The 23,106-nt window shown below is 36.7% G+C and overlaps 1 protein-coding gene across 4 annotated transcripts in view; it reads left to right on the top strand.

The window, feature by feature from the left end:
* The first annotated feature begins 539 nt into the window (after positions 1-539).
* The window catches only part of SCC3 (sister-chromatid cohesion protein 3), a 28,478-nt gene continuing 5,911 nt past the window's right edge, over positions 540-23,106 (top strand). For 2 of the 4 annotated variants that reach the window (XR_733779.3, XM_010246335.2), the window contains exons 1-20: positions 542-764; positions 883-1,072; positions 6,244-6,368; positions 6,630-6,722; positions 6,879-7,042; positions 7,147-7,383; positions 7,511-7,655; positions 7,786-7,964; positions 8,691-8,836; positions 8,945-9,072; positions 9,251-9,424; positions 9,770-9,931; positions 10,030-10,230; positions 10,313-10,450; positions 10,541-10,744; positions 10,890-11,034; positions 14,901-15,007; positions 15,279-15,419; positions 15,911-16,176; positions 16,276-16,400. Coding sequence is in view for 2 of the 4 variants with exons in the window: in XM_010246335.2 (XP_010244637.1) it covers positions 720-764; positions 883-1,072; positions 6,244-6,368; positions 6,630-6,722; positions 6,879-7,042; positions 7,147-7,383; positions 7,511-7,655; positions 7,786-7,964; positions 8,691-8,836; positions 8,945-9,072; positions 9,251-9,424; positions 9,770-9,931; positions 10,030-10,230; positions 10,313-10,450; positions 10,541-10,744; positions 10,890-11,034; positions 14,901-15,007; positions 15,279-15,419; positions 15,911-16,176; positions 16,276-16,400 (3,115 nt within the window). In the remaining 2 variants the exon portion in view is untranslated. Of the gene's footprint in view, positions 765-882; positions 1,073-6,243; positions 6,369-6,629; positions 6,723-6,878; positions 7,043-7,146; positions 7,384-7,510; positions 7,656-7,785; positions 7,965-8,690; positions 8,837-8,944; positions 9,073-9,250; positions 9,425-9,769; positions 9,932-10,029; positions 10,231-10,312; positions 10,451-10,540; positions 10,745-10,889; positions 11,035-14,900; positions 15,008-15,278; positions 15,420-15,910; positions 16,177-16,275; positions 16,401-23,106 lie in introns of all 4 variants that reach the window. The other 2 variants (XM_010246336.3, XR_016083871.1) reach the window with 2 other exon arrangements.

The raw sequence follows: 23,106 nt of genomic DNA, 5'->3' as shown, positions 1-23,106 counted from the left end.
GTCCACTCTATTCTATCATATCCTTTACTCATATCTAATTTAATGGCCATATAATCTTTTATAGCATTTGTTTTCCCAATAAATCTCCCTTATAGGAAAACACTCTGATTATATCATGGACTTAGATGGTTTCTACTTAATTGGGAATGTCAAGGCTCCTTCCTTAATTGTTTTAAAGCCCGTGCATCGCACGGGTCCAGAGACTAATAGATGTATTTACAAAATGAAAGGTTTGATTTAATCTGGGCTTTTATTAAATGGGCTGGATATGAATCTTCCCTATGGAATATCCACTTAATCTTGAATCCATATTTGACAAGGGTGGTCTGAGAGTCTGAGACCCACTACTCGTGGTTTCCGGCCCACGTTTCGACTCTTCAGTATCCTGTCCTCACTCCTCACCCCAATCCAAACATTAATGGATTTTTTTTGGTAAAGTGCATCAACGGATCTGATGACATGCTTCATGCAACGTCAGATTGGAATCGATCTGACGTCACAATGGATGTCGAGTAAAGATCAGAAAGGAAGCCGAGGATGTGCGAGCGGCCATTTGACTCCAGTGCTCCACCTGCTCCTACTCCCCATTAGTTCATTTGGCGGGAGATAGATACTAAATTTCGTCTCCATCTTTATTTTCATTTTTTTTTTCTCTTCTGTGGAAGCTTAGAATTTCTTCCTTTCAGCTGGAAAATTTCTGCTAATAGAGATTTTAGGGTATGGAGGAAGCGGCTGTCGTTTCTGAAGCATCAACCCGCGCTTCGGTTAGTTTCAAATCTACTTCTTACTTCTCTTTAGGCCCTTTTCTTTGAATTTTCAGCAATAGCTTATTTCTTTTAGCTTACAGGGTATGATTTTACTGTTTTTTTTTTTGATAAATAGAAAAGGGTTAGGGAATTTGGGAAAAAGCCTGACCGGACCGGTGCTGCGAGTGAAGAGAGCCCGGATGAGGCGGAACAGGGGTCCCCTGAAGGTTCCGTGGATGAATTCGAAGAGGCCGGTCCCAGAGCCAAGAAGAAGCGTATCTCGGAGGAGGCTAAGGCGTCGCGGAAAGCTGATCGTAACCCGATTGGTACATAATTCGTTTATAATCTGCGGGGTTTTAAATTTTGCTCTTCGTAACTAGCTGCTAAGTTCTGTTTGACCTAATGATCCCCATTTTTGTTTGAAGTGTAGTTCTTCACAAGGAAAAAAAATGTAAATGTTACGGAAGAGTCGGTATTTAAGTTGTCATAGAGATCTAATTTCATCAGACTTGAGTCTCTTTTCCATTTCTTTTTTTTTTTTTTTTTGACGTGATTACACATAAATTTTCTTTTGGTGCACAGCATTAATTGGACTTCAGTGTGAAACATCATGGTGTTTCAGTAAGTTAATAGTTATTTATTTTTTGAGCGGGATTAGTTGTTTTTTGTTGTACACCCTCTCATGTACTCACCCCTGCCCCGCTGTTAATGAAATAGTTACCTTCCTCAAAAAAAGTTAATAGTTGTGCTCTAGCTGTTTGATTGGGGAATTGTTTTGATCCACTTTTTTTGATTGCTCATTCCAAATCTTTGAAGCTCCTGGTAACCACACCAAAGAATTTGGTGGGAAGAATTCCATGTAAGAAATCCTCTTCAGCAGTGGAAATTAGAGAGGTTCTCAAAGAGATTAATAGTTCTCACTATTTCTTAATTCATGGACCAAATTTCTATATTTGATTCAGTGGGATCTTTCACTCACATCTTTTTTTTTTCCCATCAAGAATGATTTGTCAAACTCTTTGACCACAAAATTTGGAGTATCCTACTCTTTTGAATCTTATAGGTGTATCATAACTATAAGAGAAAGCTCCCACTGTCATGAATTATGTCGGCTCTATTGAAGAGCCAATTAGCTACCATGAACTATGTCTTCTTAGTAGTTACAAGATTGAAATAAATAATCCATTTATAAATTATAATTTAGACTGTTAATAGGATAGAGCATCAAACATGAAGTAGGGCAGGAATCACATTCACCACTAGTTACTTGGTTAAAATCCTCAATAATGGTCCTGTTAATATAATTCCAGATTATTTTTTCATTGGTAGCATAATCTCTTTCAAAATAATTTCTAGGAATTAGAAAGGAAATAACTGTAACCCTCACAATAAGGAGCAAAAGACAGGGGGTTAGGTACAATGAGATCCACAGGACAACATAATAAATTCCATGACCCTGGAAAGGACTTCCAAGTGGTGTAACTGAATTTGAAGTGCTGAGGAATCTATTAGATGGGGTGCTCTTGTGGCAAAGGTTGTGGTCTTGAAGTGTTTCTCTGTAGATCCTGTAAATTTTGCATCTAGTATTTTTGGGGTCTTTTATTTCTGTGTCCAGAGCTTCAGTTTTCCTGTTTTCTTACTTTTCCTTTTTTGTATACTACTTGTATGCCTTTTCCTTTATTTTAAGGAATTTTTGTGTCACTTAAAAATATGCCCATATAACCCACTGATCACCAATCAGCTAATCAACCATGAAGTAATTGGCATGAGTGTTCCTAGAAAGAGGGCTGCTTTAGAATGAAACAGGGATCTCTGAACAAAACTCACTTGGGAAGGTGAGGCATTAATCTCAAAACTGGCTGGTCCTTAATTGTTTTTGTTCCTCAGGTGGAATCCTCTGCTTCTTTAATTGAGTATGGAATCATTGGACCTAAATTTTAGGATTTTCAAAAAGCTAGTCATCAATCTTCTTGTGTTCAATTTAGTGTGGTTGGTTTGTGGTACTTTTGAAAAAAAAACTGGTCCTTTCATCTCTTTCTTAATAAAAGTGTTGTTTTTTGCAAAAGAGGCCAACCCATTTGAACCATGGTAACGTTTAGGACTCTCCAATTTTTCATGATTATTAGTGCCATGTCAACATCTTGTGAGACAAAACCATGGTTCTAATAGGGAAAGAATCCTTCACCGTTGCTCACCAAAAAAGAAAAAGAAAATAAAAAAGAAAAAAATAAAATATGATATTAGGTGTAGTGAAGCTATTTTAGTATTCTTTCCTTGTTAAGGTGTTAGCATTAAGAATTTCTTGGTGCATTTGCTGGTAACTATCAGAATGCTTTTGTTTTTAAGTAGTGGCATCTCAACAATTAAAGAAAATATAATTTTGATGGTAGTAGTATGGGGAACTTGGGGCCTTCAATAGGGGCAGATTTGATCTGAGCTGAGCCGAATATCTGGCTATTCGAGCTCGGCTCGCCAGAAAACTACAAGGCTCGAGCTCAAGCTCGACGCAATCTAGAGACTTGAGCTCAAAAGCTTGTAGGTTCGAGCTTGACTGTGAGTCAATCATTCTATAAAAATAAAAGGCATGCATATAAAAAATGTTTTTCTATTTTGCATATGAAAATTAAGAACTATAAAAACTAGTTATTATTATACATATAAAAAGAAAAAATATTATATATAATATGTTTATATGTATAATATATATGTATGTATGATGTATATATATGTATAATTGTGTATATGTAAGAGCTTGATTAGGCTCGCGAGCCTCACAAGCCGAACTTTATTGGGCTCGAGCTTTTCTCGATTAGCAAATAAGCCTATATATTGGGCTTGAGCACAGCTTGAAGCATGGTTTAGATCGAGCCGAAATGAACTTTTCACGAGCCGAGCCCAAATAGTTTGTCAAAATCTCAATTTGTGTCCACTCGTAGCCTTCAGGAATAGGAGGGTTTTTTTTGGAAGGACTGTGTGGTAGCTATGTATTTTGACCCGAGGGGACTCATTGAGTCAGAATTGTTGGCAGTACCGGAAGGGGTACAGAGAGCAAGAGAGCATAATTGCAAAAAATTGGTCATTAAAGGGGATTCAAAAGTGGTAATAGGGTGGCTATTGAATGAAGAGGGAGCGATGTAGAAGACAATTCTTTGGTTGATGCCTTAGCAAAACAAGGGGTTAATAGAAATCAAAAGCAAGGACTACATCTTGTATTGACTGGATCTACAACTTGTACATATATGTTTACTATTAATAAATTTCATGATCATTACTGATCAAATAAAAAAGGCTCCCCTTATTTTCTTTTGAAGCCATAGGGCAAAGCCTGATTATAACCACTGTTACACAAAATCAACTTCTACAACTTGAGTTTCAAATTGGATACAAATGATAGTTCTACAATTTATAGTAATTATTATAATCTTATATGCTTTGATGTGGTAGACTGGTAGTCTTAGCATTTAGAGGAGTAAATTTATTCTTGTTAGTGTAATCATGAAGTACCTAAGCTTAATTGCATAGTAAGCCAAAGCACAAGTGGAGACCCTCTATCTAAGACAAAGACCTTTGTCTCCTTTGTTGTTTGTTTTGGTGGCAGAAGTCTTAAGTCAGTTATTATGTAAAAGAGCAGAAGTTAGGATGTTTTGAAGGCTTTAAAGCAGGTAGAAATGGAGTTCCCATTACTCACCTCCCGTTTGCCGATGGCACCTTGATATTTTTGGATGCTTCAATTGTGCAAGTGTTGAAATTAAGAGTGATCCTAAGGTTCTTTGAAATATTGGCAGGGAAAAAGATCAAATTGATGAAAAGTGTGATGATTGGGGTAGGAAATATTTCTGAGTGTGTTTTGGAAGATTGTGCAGCTACTTTGGGTTGTTTGGTGGGGGAGTTCCCTTCTACTTATTTGGGTTTCCCAATTGGGGGTGAAAGCCTTGGTCTCTTCTACCTGGCAACCAGTCCTTGACAGAATTGATCAAAGATTGGTAGGTAGAAGGGGAGGCATCTTTCACTTGAAGGGAGGATAACTCTTATTAAGAGTGTGCTATCTAATCTACCAGTGTATTACCTTTTATTATTAAAAGTTCCAGCTTCTGCAATAAACTCAATAGAAAAAAAATGCAAAGGGAGTTTTTATGGGGGGGGGGGTCAAAGGGCTTGAAAAGAAATGTCATTTAGTAAAGTGGGAGAGGGTCTGCAGGGAAAAGAAAGATGGGGGTTTGGGAATCAGAAAATTGAAGCATTTTAGTAAAGCTTTTATGGGGAAATGGCTGTGGAGATCTCATTTTGAGAGGGAGGCTCTTTGGAGGAGGGTGGTGGTGTGCAAATATGGGGTGATTGGGTTTGGGTGGGATTCTAGAGAAGTGAAGACCCCTTATGGACTGTTTTTGGAAGGGCATTATGCGCTTCCAGTCAGCTTTCCTCAATTTCGTATTGTTCAAAGTTGGAGATGGCTCAACAATTAAATTCTGGGTGATTGACTAAAATTGTGTAACCTTTGCCCACAGTTGTATAGGTTGGGTAAGAAGAACAACTGTCATGGAGAATTTTGAGATCAATCAAGGTAGAGCATTGTGATGTCCAAAATTTAGAAGATCCGTTTTTTGACTGGGGAATTCGGGAATGTGTAGAGTTACATCCAAAGCTATAGTCAGTCGAAGCACAAGTGGAAAGGAAGGATTCAAGATGGTGGGAAGAATCTAGAAATGTCCTTTTTCTGTTAAATCTTTCTACAAGGCTCTATCAAGGAATGATGGAGAAAGCTCTGAATTAAAAGGGATTTAAGGAAACCCTGTGCTTCCAATGGTGGAAGCTTTTGCTTGGTTCGTGGCATTGGACAGCATTTTGGCCCTATCATATTCAAAATAGAGGCTTCCACTTGGCTATCGGATGTTACTTATGCGAGAATGTAGAGGAGAATGTTTATCATTTGTTTATTGACTGCCCTTATCCATCTGGGATTTCTTCTTTGGGTTCTTTAAGGCTAGTTGATGGACCCTTGTTCGCAGAAGAGTTATTCTCTAGGTGGCCAGGTGTGAGGGAAGCATGAAAAGAAAGAAATAGGAGAATCTTTGAATATGAATTTCATTCAAGGGACCATATCATTCTTCTTTGTGGTAAAAGGAGCATGGATTGGGCTCTCATTCTTCCAGAGCTTGAGGGGTTTTCAAAAGAAGATCTTGGTGCTGGTTTTCGGAATATCCTTGAGTTGGTTTAGAGTCAAATTCTTTTCTTGGCTATTGTTTTGGCATTTTCTTCTTTGATTTCCTACTTTTTGTATTGTTTTGTTGATCTGGTCATCACCCTCAATTATACCTTTTTCTACTAATAAATTTTTATTTTTTACCAAAAAAAGTTCCTAAACTTAATTGTAAATGTGACGCTTATGGTTTATGTTGTCATAATCCATCTACTTGTACTTGATTTTTCGATAATGTTTGTGTTTGTGTTCTAGATGGTGATTGTTACATCTTAACAACTTGAAAATTGTTGTGTAAAGGCCTTTCTTTAGAAGCGGTCAAAGGTAATGGGAAGCTCATTCCCCAAGCAGTTAAGCATTGGGTTGAGCGGTATGAAAGGGATCCTAAACTTGCAATGGTTGAACTCTTGATGATGCTTTTTGAGGTAATCTTTTTTTCCTTTTATTTTCTTTTGTATTGTTCTTGTTAGTACTTTATTTAGTAGATGGTACTGTAAAAAAGGAAACTTACAAAGAAGGAATGGAAAGTGAAGAATGTAAAAGAGAAAACTGCATTATTGGTAATCCCTGATTAATTATCAAGCCTAAGCAAGGGATGCCTGTATTTGTCTTTTTTAATGACTTGCTATTTGCATGCCTTACATTTATGGTGTTGTCTGGAATTGATGGAACTGGCAAATGAACAGGCCTGTGGTGCTAAATATAAACTCAAAGAAGATTTTCTGGATGAGACTGACGTGGATGATGTTGTGGTTGCACTTGTTAACATTGCTAGGAGAGTATCCTTCTTTTTATGCTTCATCAGTGGCCCTGATTTATTACTTGCTTCATGTTCCTAAGTGCATTATCTTCATAGTAACAACTTGCCTTGCTAATATTTGGTTAATTCACCTACACTTGATTGGAGTTTGGCCTTAACTTCTTCAATAATTTAGGGCGAAGTAGAAGATTACTACAATTCCAAATTGAAAGAGTTCAAGAACTTCAAAGAAAACTTTATTTCTCTCTGGGACAATTTGGTCATTGAGTGTCAAAATGGTCCATTGTTTGATCAGGTTTTGTTTGACAAGTTGATGGACTATGTTATTGCACTGTCATGGTAGGCTGTTATCATTTTCAAGTTGAATTTGATTGTTTAATACTCATTTTACATGTAAATGTTATGTCTTATGGCTGAAACTTCATGTTCTCCATGTGCTGAAGCACTCCTCCAAGAGTTTATCGTCAGGTTGCTTCATTGGTTGGTCTCCAGCTTGTCACATCCTTCATAAATATTGCTAAAACACTTGGTGCACAGCGTGAGACTACTCAGAGACAATTAAATACTGAAAAAAAGAAGCGGAACGAGGGTCCTCGTGTAGAGTCACTGAATAAAAGGTTATCGATGACTCATGAGAAGATCACTGTGATAGAGGAAATGATGCGCAAAACATTTACAGGGTTAGATAAATGGAAGTTATTATTATTATTATTGATTTTACTTTTGGAGCTAAAAACTTCTTTTCCAATCAAAGCTGCTATCTTATCTTTAAATGTTCTTAAACACTTAAAATTGTTCATCTTGAAGGTTATTTGTACATCGGTATCGTGATGTTGATCCTAATATCCGAATGGCATGCATAGAGTCTCTTGGTGTATGGATCGTGTCATACCCATCATTGTTCTTGCAGGACTTGTACTTGAAGTACCTTGGATGGACATTAAATGACAAAGTAAGTCATTTTATTTCAAGTGACTTGTGAATTATTATTATTATTTTTTTGATAAGTAACTTGTGAATTAGGTTTTCCTACCACTGCTTATTTTTCGAATCTAACCAAGCTCTTTTTTCTAATTGCAAAGAGTGCTGGTGTAAGGAAAACTTCCATCCTTGCATTGCAAAATCTTTATGAGGTCGATGATAATGTGCCATCTCTTGGCCTTTTCACAGAAAGATTCTCAAACCGCATGATTGAGCTTGCTGATGACATTGATGTTTCTGTGGCTGTGGCTGCCATAGGGCTTGTAAAACAACTGTTAAGGTAACTATTTTGTCTTTAACCTTTATCTTTTGAAACAATGCCATCGGAGTTGGGGATGCTAATGGCCTGGGCTTGGTCTGGCCCAGTTTGATTAATATTATTAAGTGGGACACCAAACCTGACCAGGCTTGCACAGCAAATAGTACACCCATGCTCAACCAGTGCTATATGTATAAATGTTTTGATGCCATAATGGTAGCAGGCTTCAGCACATGTCGGCCTCAACCTGAACCTGGCCTGAAACCTTATTTAAGGTTTACCCAATCCTAACCTGAGAGGGTTGGGTCAATGCAGGCTACCACTTACCAGCCCACTGACATCCCTAGTCAGAATCAGACTGGAGAGAGAACTGTTATGCTGACTAGGTCACAGGTTGAATGATTCAACCATCTGTTCAACTGTTTGACTAGTTCAAATAAAAAAATGTGAAAAAACAAAAAAAGTTAAGAAATTGGAAATGGTCCTAGATTATCTTCTAAATCTATTTTGCATCAAAATAAGCTTAAAACAATAAAGATTAAAACATATATGCACATGGGGCAAATTTGACCAAGTCAACATTTATAAGAACTAGGCAAACTGTTTTGGCTGCCATTTCCCAGTTCTGGTGGTTCAATCATCTGGTATAGTCCAAGCCTGAAAACATTCTTTGAAGCATTTGCTTTTCCATACACGGTTAATCTGTTTATGTAATGGCAATTGGTGTTGTGTTATGGTACTTTGCAGACATCAACTACTTTCTGATGATGACTTAGGTCCTTTATATGATCTGCTTATTGATGAACCAGCGGAGATAAGACATGCCATAGGAGCACTGGTATATGATCATCTGATTGCTCAAAAGTTTAGCAGCTCTCAATCAGGGTCAAAAAGTATTGCCTTTAACAGAAAGCATTATAATGCTATGTGGATTAACTTGATTTTTTTTTTTTTATTTTACTTTTCTATGGAACTCATGATCCTGCCAAAATTGTTAATAGGTGATGAGAACGATTCTTCTGAGGTTCACCTGGGTAGAATGTTGCAAATATTGAGGGAGTTTTCAACAGATCCAATTCTATGCACATATGTCATAGATGATGTTTGGGACTACATGAAAGCCATGAAGGTATGCCTATATTAGCTTCCTGGTAACCCTTTTTTTTTCACTTTGTTTTATGAACTTTCAAATGATGAGAAATTATGTTAACTTACCATCATCACTTTCAAACAGTATTTGATAATGTTCTTAAAATATTTTATGCCTTTTTCTTATTTCTTAAAAAGGTGCTCCATTTCTGTTGTAGGATTGGAAGTGCATTGTCCCTATGCTTCTGGATGAGAATCCTTTAATTGAACTTACTGATGTGGATGCAACAAATCTGGTTCGATTGCTTTATGCATCTGCTAGAAAAGCTGTTGGTGAGAGGATTGTACCTGCTACCGACAATCGAAAACAATATTATAATAAAGCTCAAAAGGTAATAAAAATAAATGGTTTTTGTTGTCTTTGATTCAACCTAGGAAACTTTTATAGTTATCCTTTTTTGTTTTATTTTCTGGTTCCTACATTGTGTAGAAAAAGATGAATGCTTATTTTATGCATTTAAGAAAAGGATAAAATATTGAAAGTCAATTTACTTTAGTCTAGGCAAATTATTTAACTTGTTTTATGAAATTGCCTCCAACTCTCCCAGTGGCTGTGTATGTATTTGCGCAAGCTGGTTTTATTAACCTCCTTGGATTTATCAGGTGGTGAAAAGCTTGCTTGTTTTCTATTTTTGAAGGTTGATTTTTGATAAATTTTATAATGTGCCAAATTTCAGGAAATATTTGAAAATAACAGAAGGGATATAACTGTTGCCATGATGAAAAATTTTCCCCAGCTCTTACGCAAATTCATGGCTGACAAAGCAAAAGTGCCGTCACTTGTTGAAATTATTCTGTATTTCAAACTTGAGCTTTATTCATTGAAGAGACAAGAACAGGTGGGCCCCAGCATATACTCCTCATGCTGAATCATTCTACATGGCTCACAACCTAAAACTTGGTAACTAAGTGAAGCATTACTTTATTGCTCTTTCAGAATTTTAAAACTGTTCTCCAGCTCATCAAAGACGCATTCTTTAAACATGGAGAAAAGGATGCATTGAGATCTTGTGTAAAGGCTATCATCTTTTGTTCAACTGAGAGTCAAGGGGAGCTGCAAGATTTTGCCCAGAACAAATTGAAGGAGCTTGAGGATGAGCTCATGACAAAACTTAAATCTGCAATAAAAGAAGTAGCGGTATATCTATCTCTTGAACAATCAGTCCTTTTTTCATCTTTGGTTAGGCTGTTGGATTAAAATATCCTTGCCGTTGTTGCAGGAGGGTGATGATGAATATTCCCTTCTTGTTAATTTGAAAAGGTTGTATGAGCTTCAACTGGCAAAATCTGTACCTATTGAAAGCTTATTTGAGGATATGACCAGCATTCTAGGAAAGTCAACAAATTTGGATCATGAGGTATGTAGTCAAACCCGTTATAAGAAATATGTAAATGATTTTTTTGGGGGCTTTCTACCTCATCCTATGATCATGTTTACTCTCTTCCAGGTTGTAGGTTTTCTGCTTCTCAATATGTATTTGCATGTGGCCTGGTGCCTTCAGTGTATTATAAATGGTGAAAATATCTCTGAAGCATCTCTAACTTCTCTACTATCCAAACGGACCACCTTGTTTGAGCAACTTGAGTACTTTCTGCATAATCCTCCTAAATCCCAGGAAGATGGAAAGAAAGTAAATCTGCTTGCATGTAGAGTAAGCAATAACCTAAACTGATTCCTTGACTTTATCTTAAAATATTGTTTTGTTTGCCATGATGTGGTCTATTGGCGAATCTTGTCTTGCAAGTTTTAGAAAGTGCTCCAGTTTTGGTCCTCACCAATTCTTTGCTATCCCCTAGGTGTGCACTATACTTGCAGAAATGTGGTGCTTATTCAGAAAGACAAATTTTTCTTCAACAAAGCTGGAAGGACTAGGTTTTTGCCCTGGTGCATCTATTCTTCAAAAGTTCTGGGAACTTTGTGAACAACAGCTTAGTGTTCCTGGTAACTTCTCTCTTTTACACTTGTGTGCTGCACTTGATTCTTCTTTAGATGTGTGCATATGGCAAATCATTTCTCCCTATCTACATATTTTAGTTAACTAGTAAATGTTGACGTGCATTGCACGTTGAAATTTTAAATTACAATGACAATTATTATTATCACCATTATTATTATTATTATTTAATTTTATATTCTATTTCCATCATAAATAAAAATAATTTTTATTTTAACAATTTTTTTATCTAATATGATGAATATATAACATTAGAAATGTCCCCAAATGTTTTCAACAAAATTGTATACTTTCATTTTTTATGTTCTATCTTTTTTAAATATTTATTATTCAATTATGGCATCACCATGAGTTTATTTGAAAAGTTTGATCATTAACCCACCATCTAGATAGGAAAATAGCCTTGCTTTCATATCAATTTTAAATTATATATTTCATCTACATTATATAAATAGTGTTTGTTTATCATACTTAATTTTTATTTGATATAATTAATATATAATATTACATATGTGTCCAATTTTTTTTATAATTTTTATATTTTTGATTCCTTATGCCTTTTTTATTTTTTAAAATTTATTATTTTACTATAACATCATTGGTTAATCCATTTAATCCAAACCACTAACCCACCACCCAAACCATTTATTATTGCATTTCCGTCATTGATAAAATTATATATAATACTTATTTTTGTTCAATATTTTTTTTTATAAACATATAACATCAAATATGTGCCCAATGTGTTCTCTAATTTTTTCTTCATTTTTGTGATTTTTTTTTGTATTTTTATTATAAAAATTTTATTATTTCACTATTACATCATTTAATTTAATTTCAAGGTTTATTTTAGATTTGTAATTCCATTTCCATCGTTAATAAAAATATTTATTACATTTCATACTTAATTTTATTTAGTATAATGAATATATAATATTAGAGATATGCTTAATTCCTATATATTATTTATTTTGATTATTTATTTAATTATGGCATTATTGGTTAACTCATTTGACCCAAATGGTTAAATTGCTTACCCACCACTGGGAGGGAAGAAAACGGTTTTATTTTCAAATTATTTTTCAAAGTATTTATTTTTATACTTTTAAAATCAATGTTGTGGATTTAATTAATAGAATTTAATGATGAGAAAAATATATCTTAAATATAGGATTTAAGGAGAGAATATGCCTTAGATATGAGACTTAAGAAGAGAGAATAAGAAAATAATTTTATTTCCAATTAGTTTTAAATTTTGTATTCAATTTCCATCATTAATAAAAGTCTTTCTTATTTATCATACTTATTCTTGTCTAGTATGATGAATATATGATATTAAAAATGTTCCCAAATTTTTCTTTAATTTCCATATTTTTTGCATTTTTTCGAGTTTTAATTTTTATTATTTAATTGTGGCAACAGTGCAACATGGGTTGGCCTATTTGACCCAAAATTGTTTAATTTTTTATGTTATTAGAGTTATTTATGTATGGATTTAATTAGTGGAACTTAGTAGTTAAAAGAAACAAAAATGCCTTAAATGCATGGTTAAATGAGGGTGAATGAGAATTAATACCTTAAATGGAATTTAATGAGAGAGAATTGAATGCAATGAATATTAGTATTATAATAGATAGGGACTCCTATTTCAAAAAAGGGATATTTTAGTCTAAAAAAATTCCAGAAATCTTAGACCCTATTTGTACATTTTATAGTAGTATAGATTCTCGTAAAAGTTGTGCCAAGACAGAAGTGCAGACATAGGGTGTAGGACCTACCACTGGTTGTGGGTTGTGAACCACTTGCTGGCTGTTGTAGTTTAAAACACCATTATTCGGTAGAGTGATTGTAAGTGATGGGCCACCTTTGTTTTTTGGTTGTAAGGAATTGGGGATGATACATCTTAATGTTAGTCTGATGGTTGTGATTATCCTGTGAAGTCCGCTTTAGATATAATTGTTGATGATAGAAAAATAAGTTACTCTTATCTGTATTAATGACTAAGATTTTCTAACCAGAGACCAGGATGCTTCTTTGGCCTAGAATTGAAGTTTTAATGTTCAGAAGAAGAATTGCCTATAAAATGTGATTCCTAGAAACTGGGACATATGTTGGGCAGAAAAGCTTTGACTACTAAAAGGGTTGGATAAAAGTTTTTGTCTCCACCCCTAGATTCTCAATCCTCCTAAATGGAGCTCTGATATGCTTTTCTAAGAGCTCTAAGGGGATCTGATAGGGGGATCCACTTTGCCTTTTCTCCTCACTTGTGTGAGGGAGGCCTATGCCAAGCTCACATCAAAAGTGGCAATGAGTGTCTTTATTGCTGGTTTTGGGGTAGGTAAGTGTGCCCCTGAAGTCAACCTCCTTATTGATAAAAAAAATAATAATAATAATAAAAAATAAAAAAGAAGTCAACCTCCTCCAATTTGTTGATGATACCATTTTCTTCTTTGATGCTTCTTTTGAGCACCTTACTATGCATCTCCTTGGAATCTCTGCTGGTTTGAAGTTGTCTTGGAATTGAGAATTAATTTAAGAAAGAACTTCATTATTCTGGTGGGTTGGGTTGCTGATGTAGAAACCTTACTAACAAATTTGGTTGTAGTGTAAGATATCTTCTGATCAAGGGGCCATTTGATAACAGCTGAAGATGCTAAACTGAAAAGCTTATTACTTTGTCTTTTAGTGAATAAGTTTTTAAGGAGTTTGTGGGCTCCTTAATAGCTGAACTGAAGTTGGGTAGATCACTATATCCTTGAAAATATTATTCTTTAATTATTTTAACAACTAGATAAAGCAATGCCTTTTAGTTTAGCAACTTCAGCTGTTATCAAGCAGTCCCTAAGTATTTGGGCATGCTACTTGGAGCCAGGCACACTTCCAGTTCTCTTTTGAGTCTGATTGTTGAGTGTTTTGAGACTTGAGAGAAGGTTATCTACATTGAAGGTGAAATTCCTTTCTAAAGGAGGTAAGCTATTCTAATCAAATGCACTTTGTCAAGCCTACCTATATGCCTTTTTTCCTCTTCTCAAAAGCTTCAGAAGTGTTTTAGACCTTCAAACCCTTTCAATGTAGTGCTTAAATACTCCCAGTCCTGTTCTCAGATTTGCTCCATCTCCACACTTGGTCACTTGGGTTGGTACTCATGCTCGTACACCCTTGTCTTGATATTCAATCCATAGGCAATATGTACACCCTTCTCCACCCTTGTGTGTGGAGAAGCTGAAGAATCTGTTCTTCATCTATTAGATCAATGCAAAATTTCATCCTGTATTTGGGGCTTCTTTGGGCTATTGGGCATGGTTAGGAGTCGTCCTAGAGATTCAAAGGAGATTTTTCCTTGCTGGCGAATCCTGAATGGGAGCAAGGAAGCAAAAATAGTGTGTCCCTGTATTCCTTTTGCTGTATGTTGGGAGATTTGGAAGGAAAGAAATAGAAGAATATTTGAGGACAATGCAAAATCTAAGGAGGAACTATGTTCATTAATTGGTAGGAGAATTCGGGATTGGATTTTGATCCTCCTCGAGTTTGTTGGGGCTTCTTGATAGTCATTTAGGGCTGTTTTTTGGCCTTGGTTGAATTTGGAAGGGGGCCTTGATGTAATTGGTATAATTTTTCTTTTGAAGCTATTGTTTCTTTTGTTTAGTGATTTCTCATCACCTCTTCTTGTACTCTCATTTGAATTAAGGAAATTTCTTTTTTATTTATCTTCAAAATAAAACTATTCTAATTAGCCATAGGTGATGACTGCCATTTGACTTTGAGCTTGTTAATTTATTTAAATTCATCTTTTTATGGTTAGCCCTTTTTTGGTATGAGAATTTAAATTATGATTTGATGTATATACCAACAGATGAGACAGAAGACGAGGATTTGAATAAGGAATACATTGAAGAGACAAATCGTGATGCTGTCATGATTGCAGCAGCAAAGTTGATTGCTACCCATACGGTTCCTAAGGTGAAAATGTCTCTTTTTTTAAATGCCTTTTTCAATGCTATTGAGGGTTTCTCTTACTTTTACAGAGTAGATGAGAAACTTTTGAAAATTATGAATGCTATATGATTGTGATAATCCTGTTTGTTGGAAATTTTTGATATAGGGCTTTGCCCTTTGATTGTTGTGCTAGTGGTTCACAATCCCTCCAACTGATCTTTTTCTCATGATTATAGAATGTTATATTCTTATTAACTATCATTAATATGACATGCCATGGCTAATATTTATGCAGGAGTTTCTTGGTCCAGAGATCATTTCTCATTTTGTGATGCATGGTCCAAGTGTGGCAGAGATTGTCAAGCATCTTATTACTGTTCTAAAGAAAACTGCTACAGATGATGTCCCTGGTCTCCTTCTAGAAGCATTAAAGAGGGTAACATTCAGGAACTTTGGCCTAGCTGGAGCCCAAAATTTTGCCTTGAAATCTCATCCTTTCTTGCAATGGACATGGTCTCAAAGAAGGGCTTACAGCTTTGACTAGGAGATGTTTCTGGTCTTTTGATTGACTTTAGGTTCTCATGTCTTTGCTTGTTCTTTATTATGATCTCTTTCAGAGAATATTTCACAAATTTACTTAGTTGCAAGCAGGGTGATAAGTTTCCATGGTTAAATATCCTTTTTATTTTTAACAAAACTACCATGTATTATAGTTTTAGGGAAAAGTTGCACCTCATCAAGCTTGTCTGGTTTGGAGTTGGTTACATGTCCACCCGAATCTTCGGTTGGTCTTGGTCTAGGAAAATTTATTAGGATGTTATGCAGCCTTATTTTATGCTTTGATCTTCTCATGTTCCTTTTTCTTTATTGTTTAGTAAAGATATTTATACTCTTGTTTGTTTTTTTTTTAATTTTTTCTTCGTCTAGGCCTATCATCGGCATGTGGAGGAAGTCTCTAAAAGAGATGATGATTCCTCATCAAGCAAGTCCTTTCTAGACTGTAAGGATCTTGCTTCTCGGCTCTCAGGAACATTTGTGGGTGCTGCTCGAAACAAACATAGGGCAGACATCTTACAAATTGTAAGGGATGCTGTTGCATTTTCCTTCATAGATGCTCCTAAGCAGTTGCCTTTCTTGGAAGGAGCTGTACTTCAGTTTGTATCCAAACTTCCAAATTCCGATGTCCTAGACATGTAAGGATAAAGTTGTTTTCTTACCATTATCATGTATAAATGTTCTATTCTGGGACATTTTTAAAGTCATGTTTTAATTCCAACTTGGTTTGAATGTAGTCTCAAGGATGTCCAAAAACGAATAGAGAATGTCAACACAGATGAGGATCCTAGTGGCTGGCGCCCTTATCATATATTTGTTAATACTTTACGTGAGAAGTATGCCAAGAATGATGGTTTCCAAGGTACTCTTGAGTTCCATTTCCCTTTAATGAACCTTTCCATCCTTTACTTTCGAGTTGTATGCTTTTTCGGGGATTTCTTTGCTTTCTTGTCATCATTGTTTTTTCCTATTGTTTGTAAGTCTACCACTTCCATTTTCCAATACACAAGCAAGGCATCTGTGACCTGAAACAGTGGAAATTTATTTATTTTGACTGGAAAAAGCAGATTTTAATAATTGAATAAAAGAAATATGTTAAAAATTAAATACCATGCTCCCCTCTTGGTTATCCTCAGCTAACCCCATTCTTTATATTGGTCTTGTACCTTGATACCAATAAATTCTATGTACCCCAGATTTTACCAGTCATCTGCTAGGTGGCTAGCAGTCCTTGGAATCCAGCTGAACTGTGCTCCATTTTCTGAAGATATCTTAGATATTGCCCTTGGTATGTTTTTCTGTTTCCATACTCCCGTTGTATTGTTCTCTACCCGCTCAATTACAACCTTTGAATCCCCTTCAACCTGTAGCCCACTGTAGTTGAGTGACTTGGCCAGCGCAAGGCCATGGAATACTGCCTATAACTCTGCTATAATAAAATACCCATTTCCTATTGGTCCTGATTATAGTGCTTGAATGAGTCCATGTCAGTTCCTGAAAAATCTCCCTACACCAAATGAGCTGGGTTCCAATGCTGCACCTGTTAAAATTCAATTTTAATCTGCCCAAATTGGGTAGTCTCCACACAGCTGCAGGTTTAGTCTTTGTTGTTGAGGAGGAAGCTATTGCAAACCAATTTGCCATCCACAGAGTAATGCTGAAAAATCTCCAAAGTTCCCGGCCAGTATACGATTTTTACCAATATGTTCTCCACTGGGACCTCAACAAGTGGAGTTTATTTCTGGGTTCTTATTATTGCTTTTCCCAGTGTTTTAAAAGGTATGGAGGTGTACGCCTGAAGGTGTGCCTCCAGGCAAGGTGCTTCCAAAACACCCTAAGGTGTATGCCAGAGACACTGATGCTTCTGAGGCATGCACCTCATGCACCCCTGATACAAAAAAAAAGGCAGAAAGAAAGGAAAAAAAAAGGAAGAAAATGAAAGGAAAGGGAAAGAAAGAAAGAAAGAAAGAAAGAAAGAGAAAAGAAAGAAAAGGGAATGGAATGGAACGGAAAGAAATTTGGGTTGGGGGCTCATCTGTCCTCCTTCCCCTTCTTCCTCCTCATCCCCCTCCTCTTAAGGAGGCTTGCGCTTATGCCTGTAGGCAGTGAAATGCCTTGCATCACATCTCCACATTTTAAAACATTGGATTTTCCATTTCTCTAGTCAAATATGTTCCAACTTTGCTTGAGATTGATTCTCTTAAGCAATTTTGTCTGTGTCAAGATGGAATATAGTAGTGAGAGTTCCACATCTTCCATGCCATTCTAATTGTGCTTTAGAGGCGCTCTGCTGTGCCTGAATAATTAACTAGTGGTGGAAGTGGTTGGATAAAATCATTTCTTCTTTTGGTCCCTTTTATAGTCAGAAAAATTGCTTATCGTATTAAACTTCACATCTGCATAAATGTTTAGAATGTCAAACAATTGAGGACTGATTGGTAGTTGAATATTTCATTTTGAGGGGAAACAATTATCATCTTATCCTGCTGTGTTCAGAGTTGAAAAGAGTAAATGTCTCATTCTTTGTATCCAACTGTCAGCTAATTCCTTGTTTGACAGTGTGCCTATGGGAGGAGTAGGGAGGAATAAGTTATGGAGAGTTTATTGGGGTCTTGTATTATGATGTAAGAACGCATGTACTGAGCCGCCCCTTTTTTGTGCGGATTTCAAAGGTCTGAAACCCATCCTGATTTCCAATCTGATTAAGATTTTGTATATACATAGATAATATATAATTATATAAAGTTTACAATTAAGAAGTTCAATACTTCATATTTGTACAAATTCATTATATACAAGTTAAAAAGTAATTATTTTCAACTTTATTACTTTTTGTCCTTTATTTTCAAGACAACAAGTGGACTTGGATTAAATCCAAGACCTCGACCAAAGATCCCTCAATCCAATTGGATTTTGGATCGGTTTCAGATTTCAGCTTTCAATAATTGGAACAGATTCTAATATGGCTTGATCCAATCCAAATCCTACCCAATTACAGCCCTAGCTGATGTCCATTGGTTGGTTGTGTCAGATTCTCCTTCTAAAAGCTTATATTTACCCAAACGTGAAAAAAAAAAGATAATGAAATATTGCTTGTACAAGATCATTGCAAAGGTGTTATCTTTGAGACTAAAGAAGGTATTGTCAGACATAATTGAACAAAATCAAGGTGCCTTTGTGAGTAGAAGAAAGATTACTAATCAAATCCTCATTGCTAATGAGAGTGTGGAGAGTTTTAAGGAGGATAAAAAGAAGGGAGTGGTTTGTAAGCTTGATATGGAGAAGTTATATGACATGGTGGATTGGGAATTTTTGAGGAAAATTATGACCAAATTGGGGTTTGGGGCTAGATGGTGCAAATGGATCATGGGTTGTGTTCGGAGTTGTCATTATTCAGTGCTAGTGAATGGGACAGTGGTAGATTTCTTCTCAACCATTAGGGGTATAAGACAAGGAGATCCCTTATCTCCTTTTTTGTTCTTACTAGTTGCTGATGTTCTGGGGAAACTAATCCACAGAGCAAATTCTAGGGGCCTCATTAGAGGTTGGAGGGTTGGAAGGGAGGACATCCCACTCACTCACTTACAGTTTGTTGATGATACGATCCTGTTTTGTGGAGGTAATGTGAGTTTCAACAGGAACTTGAAACTGGTGATTTAACTCTTTGAGCAAATGTCAAACTTGAAGGTGAACTTTGGGAAGAGTTGTGTAGTGGGAGTGAATATGGAGGGAGAGATCAGGGAGAGTGCAAAAGTGCTTGGGTGTGAAGTTTCAGGGTGGCCTTTGAGTTATCTAGGGTTGCCCTTGGGTGATAATCCTAAGAGAAAGAGCTTTTGGAACCCGGTGGTGGAAAGATTTGAAAAAAGACTTGTCTCTTGGAAAAAGAATTACCTCTCTCTTGGTGGAAAGACTACACTGATTAAGGCCACATTAGCAAATTTGCTCATTTATTTCCTTTTAGTATTCAAAATTCCAGTGAAGGTTTCTAGTAGGTTGGAGAGGTTGATGAGAGATTTCCTTTGGGAGCCGAGAAAGGAGAAGAGGGACCATAGAGTTAGCTGGAAGGTGGTGACTAGGAGTAAAATTTATGGTGGTTTGGGGCTTGGGAACATCGGGAAAAGGAACTCGGCCCTTTTGGGGAAGTGGTTGTGGAGGTTTCCTCTGGAGTAGGAGAAGCTATGGGCTAGAATAGTGGCAAGCATACATGGGATGGAGCAAAATGGATGGGATGTGGGAATCAGAACAAGGACCACAAACACTTTCATCACCCCTTCAACTTCTAGTTTTGGGTTTGGGTGAAACCTGGGTCTGAGGAGGGTTGTGAGGGACTCAGACCTCGACAGTATTTTGAGCCTCCTTGAACTTCTTGATAATGTTTTCTTAGACCCCTCTAAGGTGAACTCTAGAATTTGGACCCCTACCCCCATGGGCTCTTTTTCTTGTGCTTCCTTCTTCAAAGTCTTATGCCAGTCCACTAGTCTTGCAACCTCCTCTTTTCCGGTTAATGAGGTTTGGTGCAGAACAATTCCTCCTAGGGTTGGTAATTTTTGTTGGGAAGCCTATCTGGAAAGACTCAACACTGGTGATTTGCTCCAAAAGAAGAGACCCAATACTTGCTTATCACCCCATTGGTGTGTTCTTTGCAAAGCGGATGGGGAGACTGGTTTTCACTTACTGGTGTCTTGCGAATTTGCAAAGTCAATTTGGGAGTGGGTTTTTTCTCTCTTTGGGCGTAGGTGGAACCCTCCATCAGACTTGTAGAGTCTCTTTTCCCCTTTTTTCAGGTGGCGCATGAAAAGGGGAAGGACTAGGTGGAGAGGACTGAATGAAGGTGTCTTGGAACCCCCCCCCCCCCCCCCCCCCCCCCCCCCCCACCACCACCACACACACACACACACACCCCTATTGGATTCTTAAAATTAAACTTTGATGGGAGTTGTAGGGGGAATCCTGGACAATCAGGGATTGAGGGTGTTTTTAGGGATGAGAACGAGATCATTTTTGCTTTGTTCTCAGGCCCAATTGGAGTGGGGGGCTCCCTTAGGGCTGAGATCTTGGCAGTTATGGAAGGAGTTCAGAAAGCTAAGGAGATGAATGTCAGAAAACTCATAATTGAAGGGGACTCGGAGGTGGTGATAGGGTGGCTGATTAAAGACAACTGTGGCTTATGAAACTATAGCAATGAGAGGAGGAAATTCAAGTGGCTGATGCGGGAGATGGAAGTCAGGATGAGTTGGGTTAAAAGATCAGCTAATTCTATAGCTGATGGATTAGCTAAACAAGGGATAGAAAAGGAAGCAATGTTTTGGGCCAAGTTGTAACTTAACTGTTTCTTCTTTTCCTTTTCTTTTCTTTTGAGGGTTTAAGTTGTATTTGGAAGATAAGAGTGTTTGTCTTCCTTGCTGTAATTATTCTTATGCTGTTTTAACAATTTTAATGAGTCTGTTATTGATAAAAAAATATATATTGCCTGCAGAAATAGGTAATAACAACCTAACGACTATGAACCAAAGCACATTGACCAAAATTAAGAGAAACCACTTTGAAACTAATTTTCAAAGACAAAAAAAAAAGATAAAAAAGGGTGTTAACCCTTAAACCAATGTAGATTCAGTACTAAAATTTCGAGATATTTTACCTTATTATGAGAATCAAACCTACTACTTCTGGTCCTGAGTTTTATTTATTTATTTTTTTTATTTGAAGGTAAAGCAAGATTGTATTAATAGTACACCAAAAGTTGACAGCCAAAAAAGATGTGAAATAATTTCCTTTGACGTAGACTGAGGTTGACAACCATTGCCTTAGAGCCTCAGTAATGCCATCAATCATTCTTTCAAAAAGATTACACTTCTGATAAAAAACTATTGAGCAGCAGACCAAAAATATCTTCCTTTCCTGCCCATTCCAGCAACTTTCTGCCCCAGTAACCAAGCCTGAACTGAACCTAGCATGCATCCCTTGTATGAAATAACCTTGAAGAAAAATGTCCGGATCTTATGAGTGAAACTGCAGTGAATAAATAAGTAATTAAAAGATTCTTCCTCCCTGCATGAGGGGTAAAGGGGGTCTGGAACATTAACCCCCTGTCTTACTAGTATCTATTTAGTTAGAAACTTCTCCCAAGCTACTATCCATGTGAAAACTTGGCCTTTGAGGGGGTAGAAGACCTCTAGATGGCTTTACTAGGAAACAAGGAAATAACTGGTCGCTATGTTGAGCCCCCATGATAACAAGACTTAAGAGACAAGAGGCCAAACTTAAACCATTTCCAGCATCTAGAGTCTTGGGCATGGATTAATTGGTTGAGATTTGCAGTAGGACCAAAAGTCCTGATACGGAGACCACAAAAAGCGCAGCTCCCAGAGTGGTAGTTCACGCCTAATATCAGTCTCAAAATCAGCCTCCAACTGAAGATAGCTTAGTGTGTTTATGAAGCCAATTCAACAATACCATTTCAGCAAAAACTGGTCTTCAACTTGCTTGAGTCGAAGTGGCTTTTTTCTTGCAAAAACACAGTAGAGGACTGATAGAAATGAGCTCCTATCAAAGCTAGGTCGAATCAGGGTTTCTGGGAGGCAAGGGAGAAGAGAAGAGAACAAGAGAGTGGAGAGAATAGTTGAATTGGACAATGTGGAGAGGACTAAAGGCTGCAGTATGTTGGACACTGTGGGAAGAAAGAAACTCTAGGATATTCTCAGAAACTCAGAGAGGAACAGCAGATCTGAGGGCTATCATACATTTTAGGGCGGTACAATGGCTGAAATCTTTGGAAATATTCACAGATTACACTATGGATGATATGTTGAGGAAGTGGGGTGAAATTGCAAATTGCACGCAGACCAAGTCAGTAATGAGTGTGGCTTGGACCCCCCCACCTAGTGGATTCTTGAAATTAAACTTTGATGGATGTAGTAGGGGAAACCTGGGACAATCGGGGATCGGGGGTGTTTTTAGGGATGAAAATGGGGTCATCTCTGCTATGTTCTCAAGCCCAATTGGAGTGGGTGACTCCCTTAGAGCTGAGATCTGTGCAGTTATGGAAGGAGTCCGGAAAACTAAGGAATTGAACATCAAGAAACTTATAATTGAAGGGGATTCAGAGGTGGTGATAGGGTGGCTGACTAAAGATAAAAATGATTTATGGAAGTATAATAATGAGAAGAGGAAATTCAAGTGGTTGGTGCGGGAGATGGAAGTTAAGACATGTTGGATTAAAAGATCTGCTAATTCCCTAGTTGACGGTTTAGCTAAACAAGGGGCAGAAAGGGATTCATTGTTTTGGGCTAAGCTGTAACGTTAGTGTCTTTGTATTTTCTTTTTTCCTTTCTTGAAGCTCTTTGTGACTCTTGGAAGATAAGTGTGTTTTTCTTCCACTTGTAAATTTTCTACTGATGAATTAATGAAAGTGTTATTGATCAAAAAAAAAGAAAAAAGAATAGTTGAATTGGACTCTCCCCTCTTTCTCCTTTATATAGAGCACTCTCCTAATCTAATTAGGAGTTGATCCAAATCAACTTTGGATCAAGAGTTAATCTTTAATTGATAAGTATTATCTTCTTAAGATG

This window comes from Nelumbo nucifera, chromosome 3, assembly GCF_055504915.1.
Source record: "Nelumbo nucifera cultivar China Antique chromosome 3, China Antique-T2T, whole genome shotgun sequence".
In the NCBI taxonomy this organism is placed as follows: Eukaryota; Viridiplantae; Streptophyta; class Magnoliopsida; order Proteales; family Nelumbonaceae; genus Nelumbo; species Nelumbo nucifera.
This window is presented reverse-complemented; position numbering and strand designations above follow the sequence as displayed.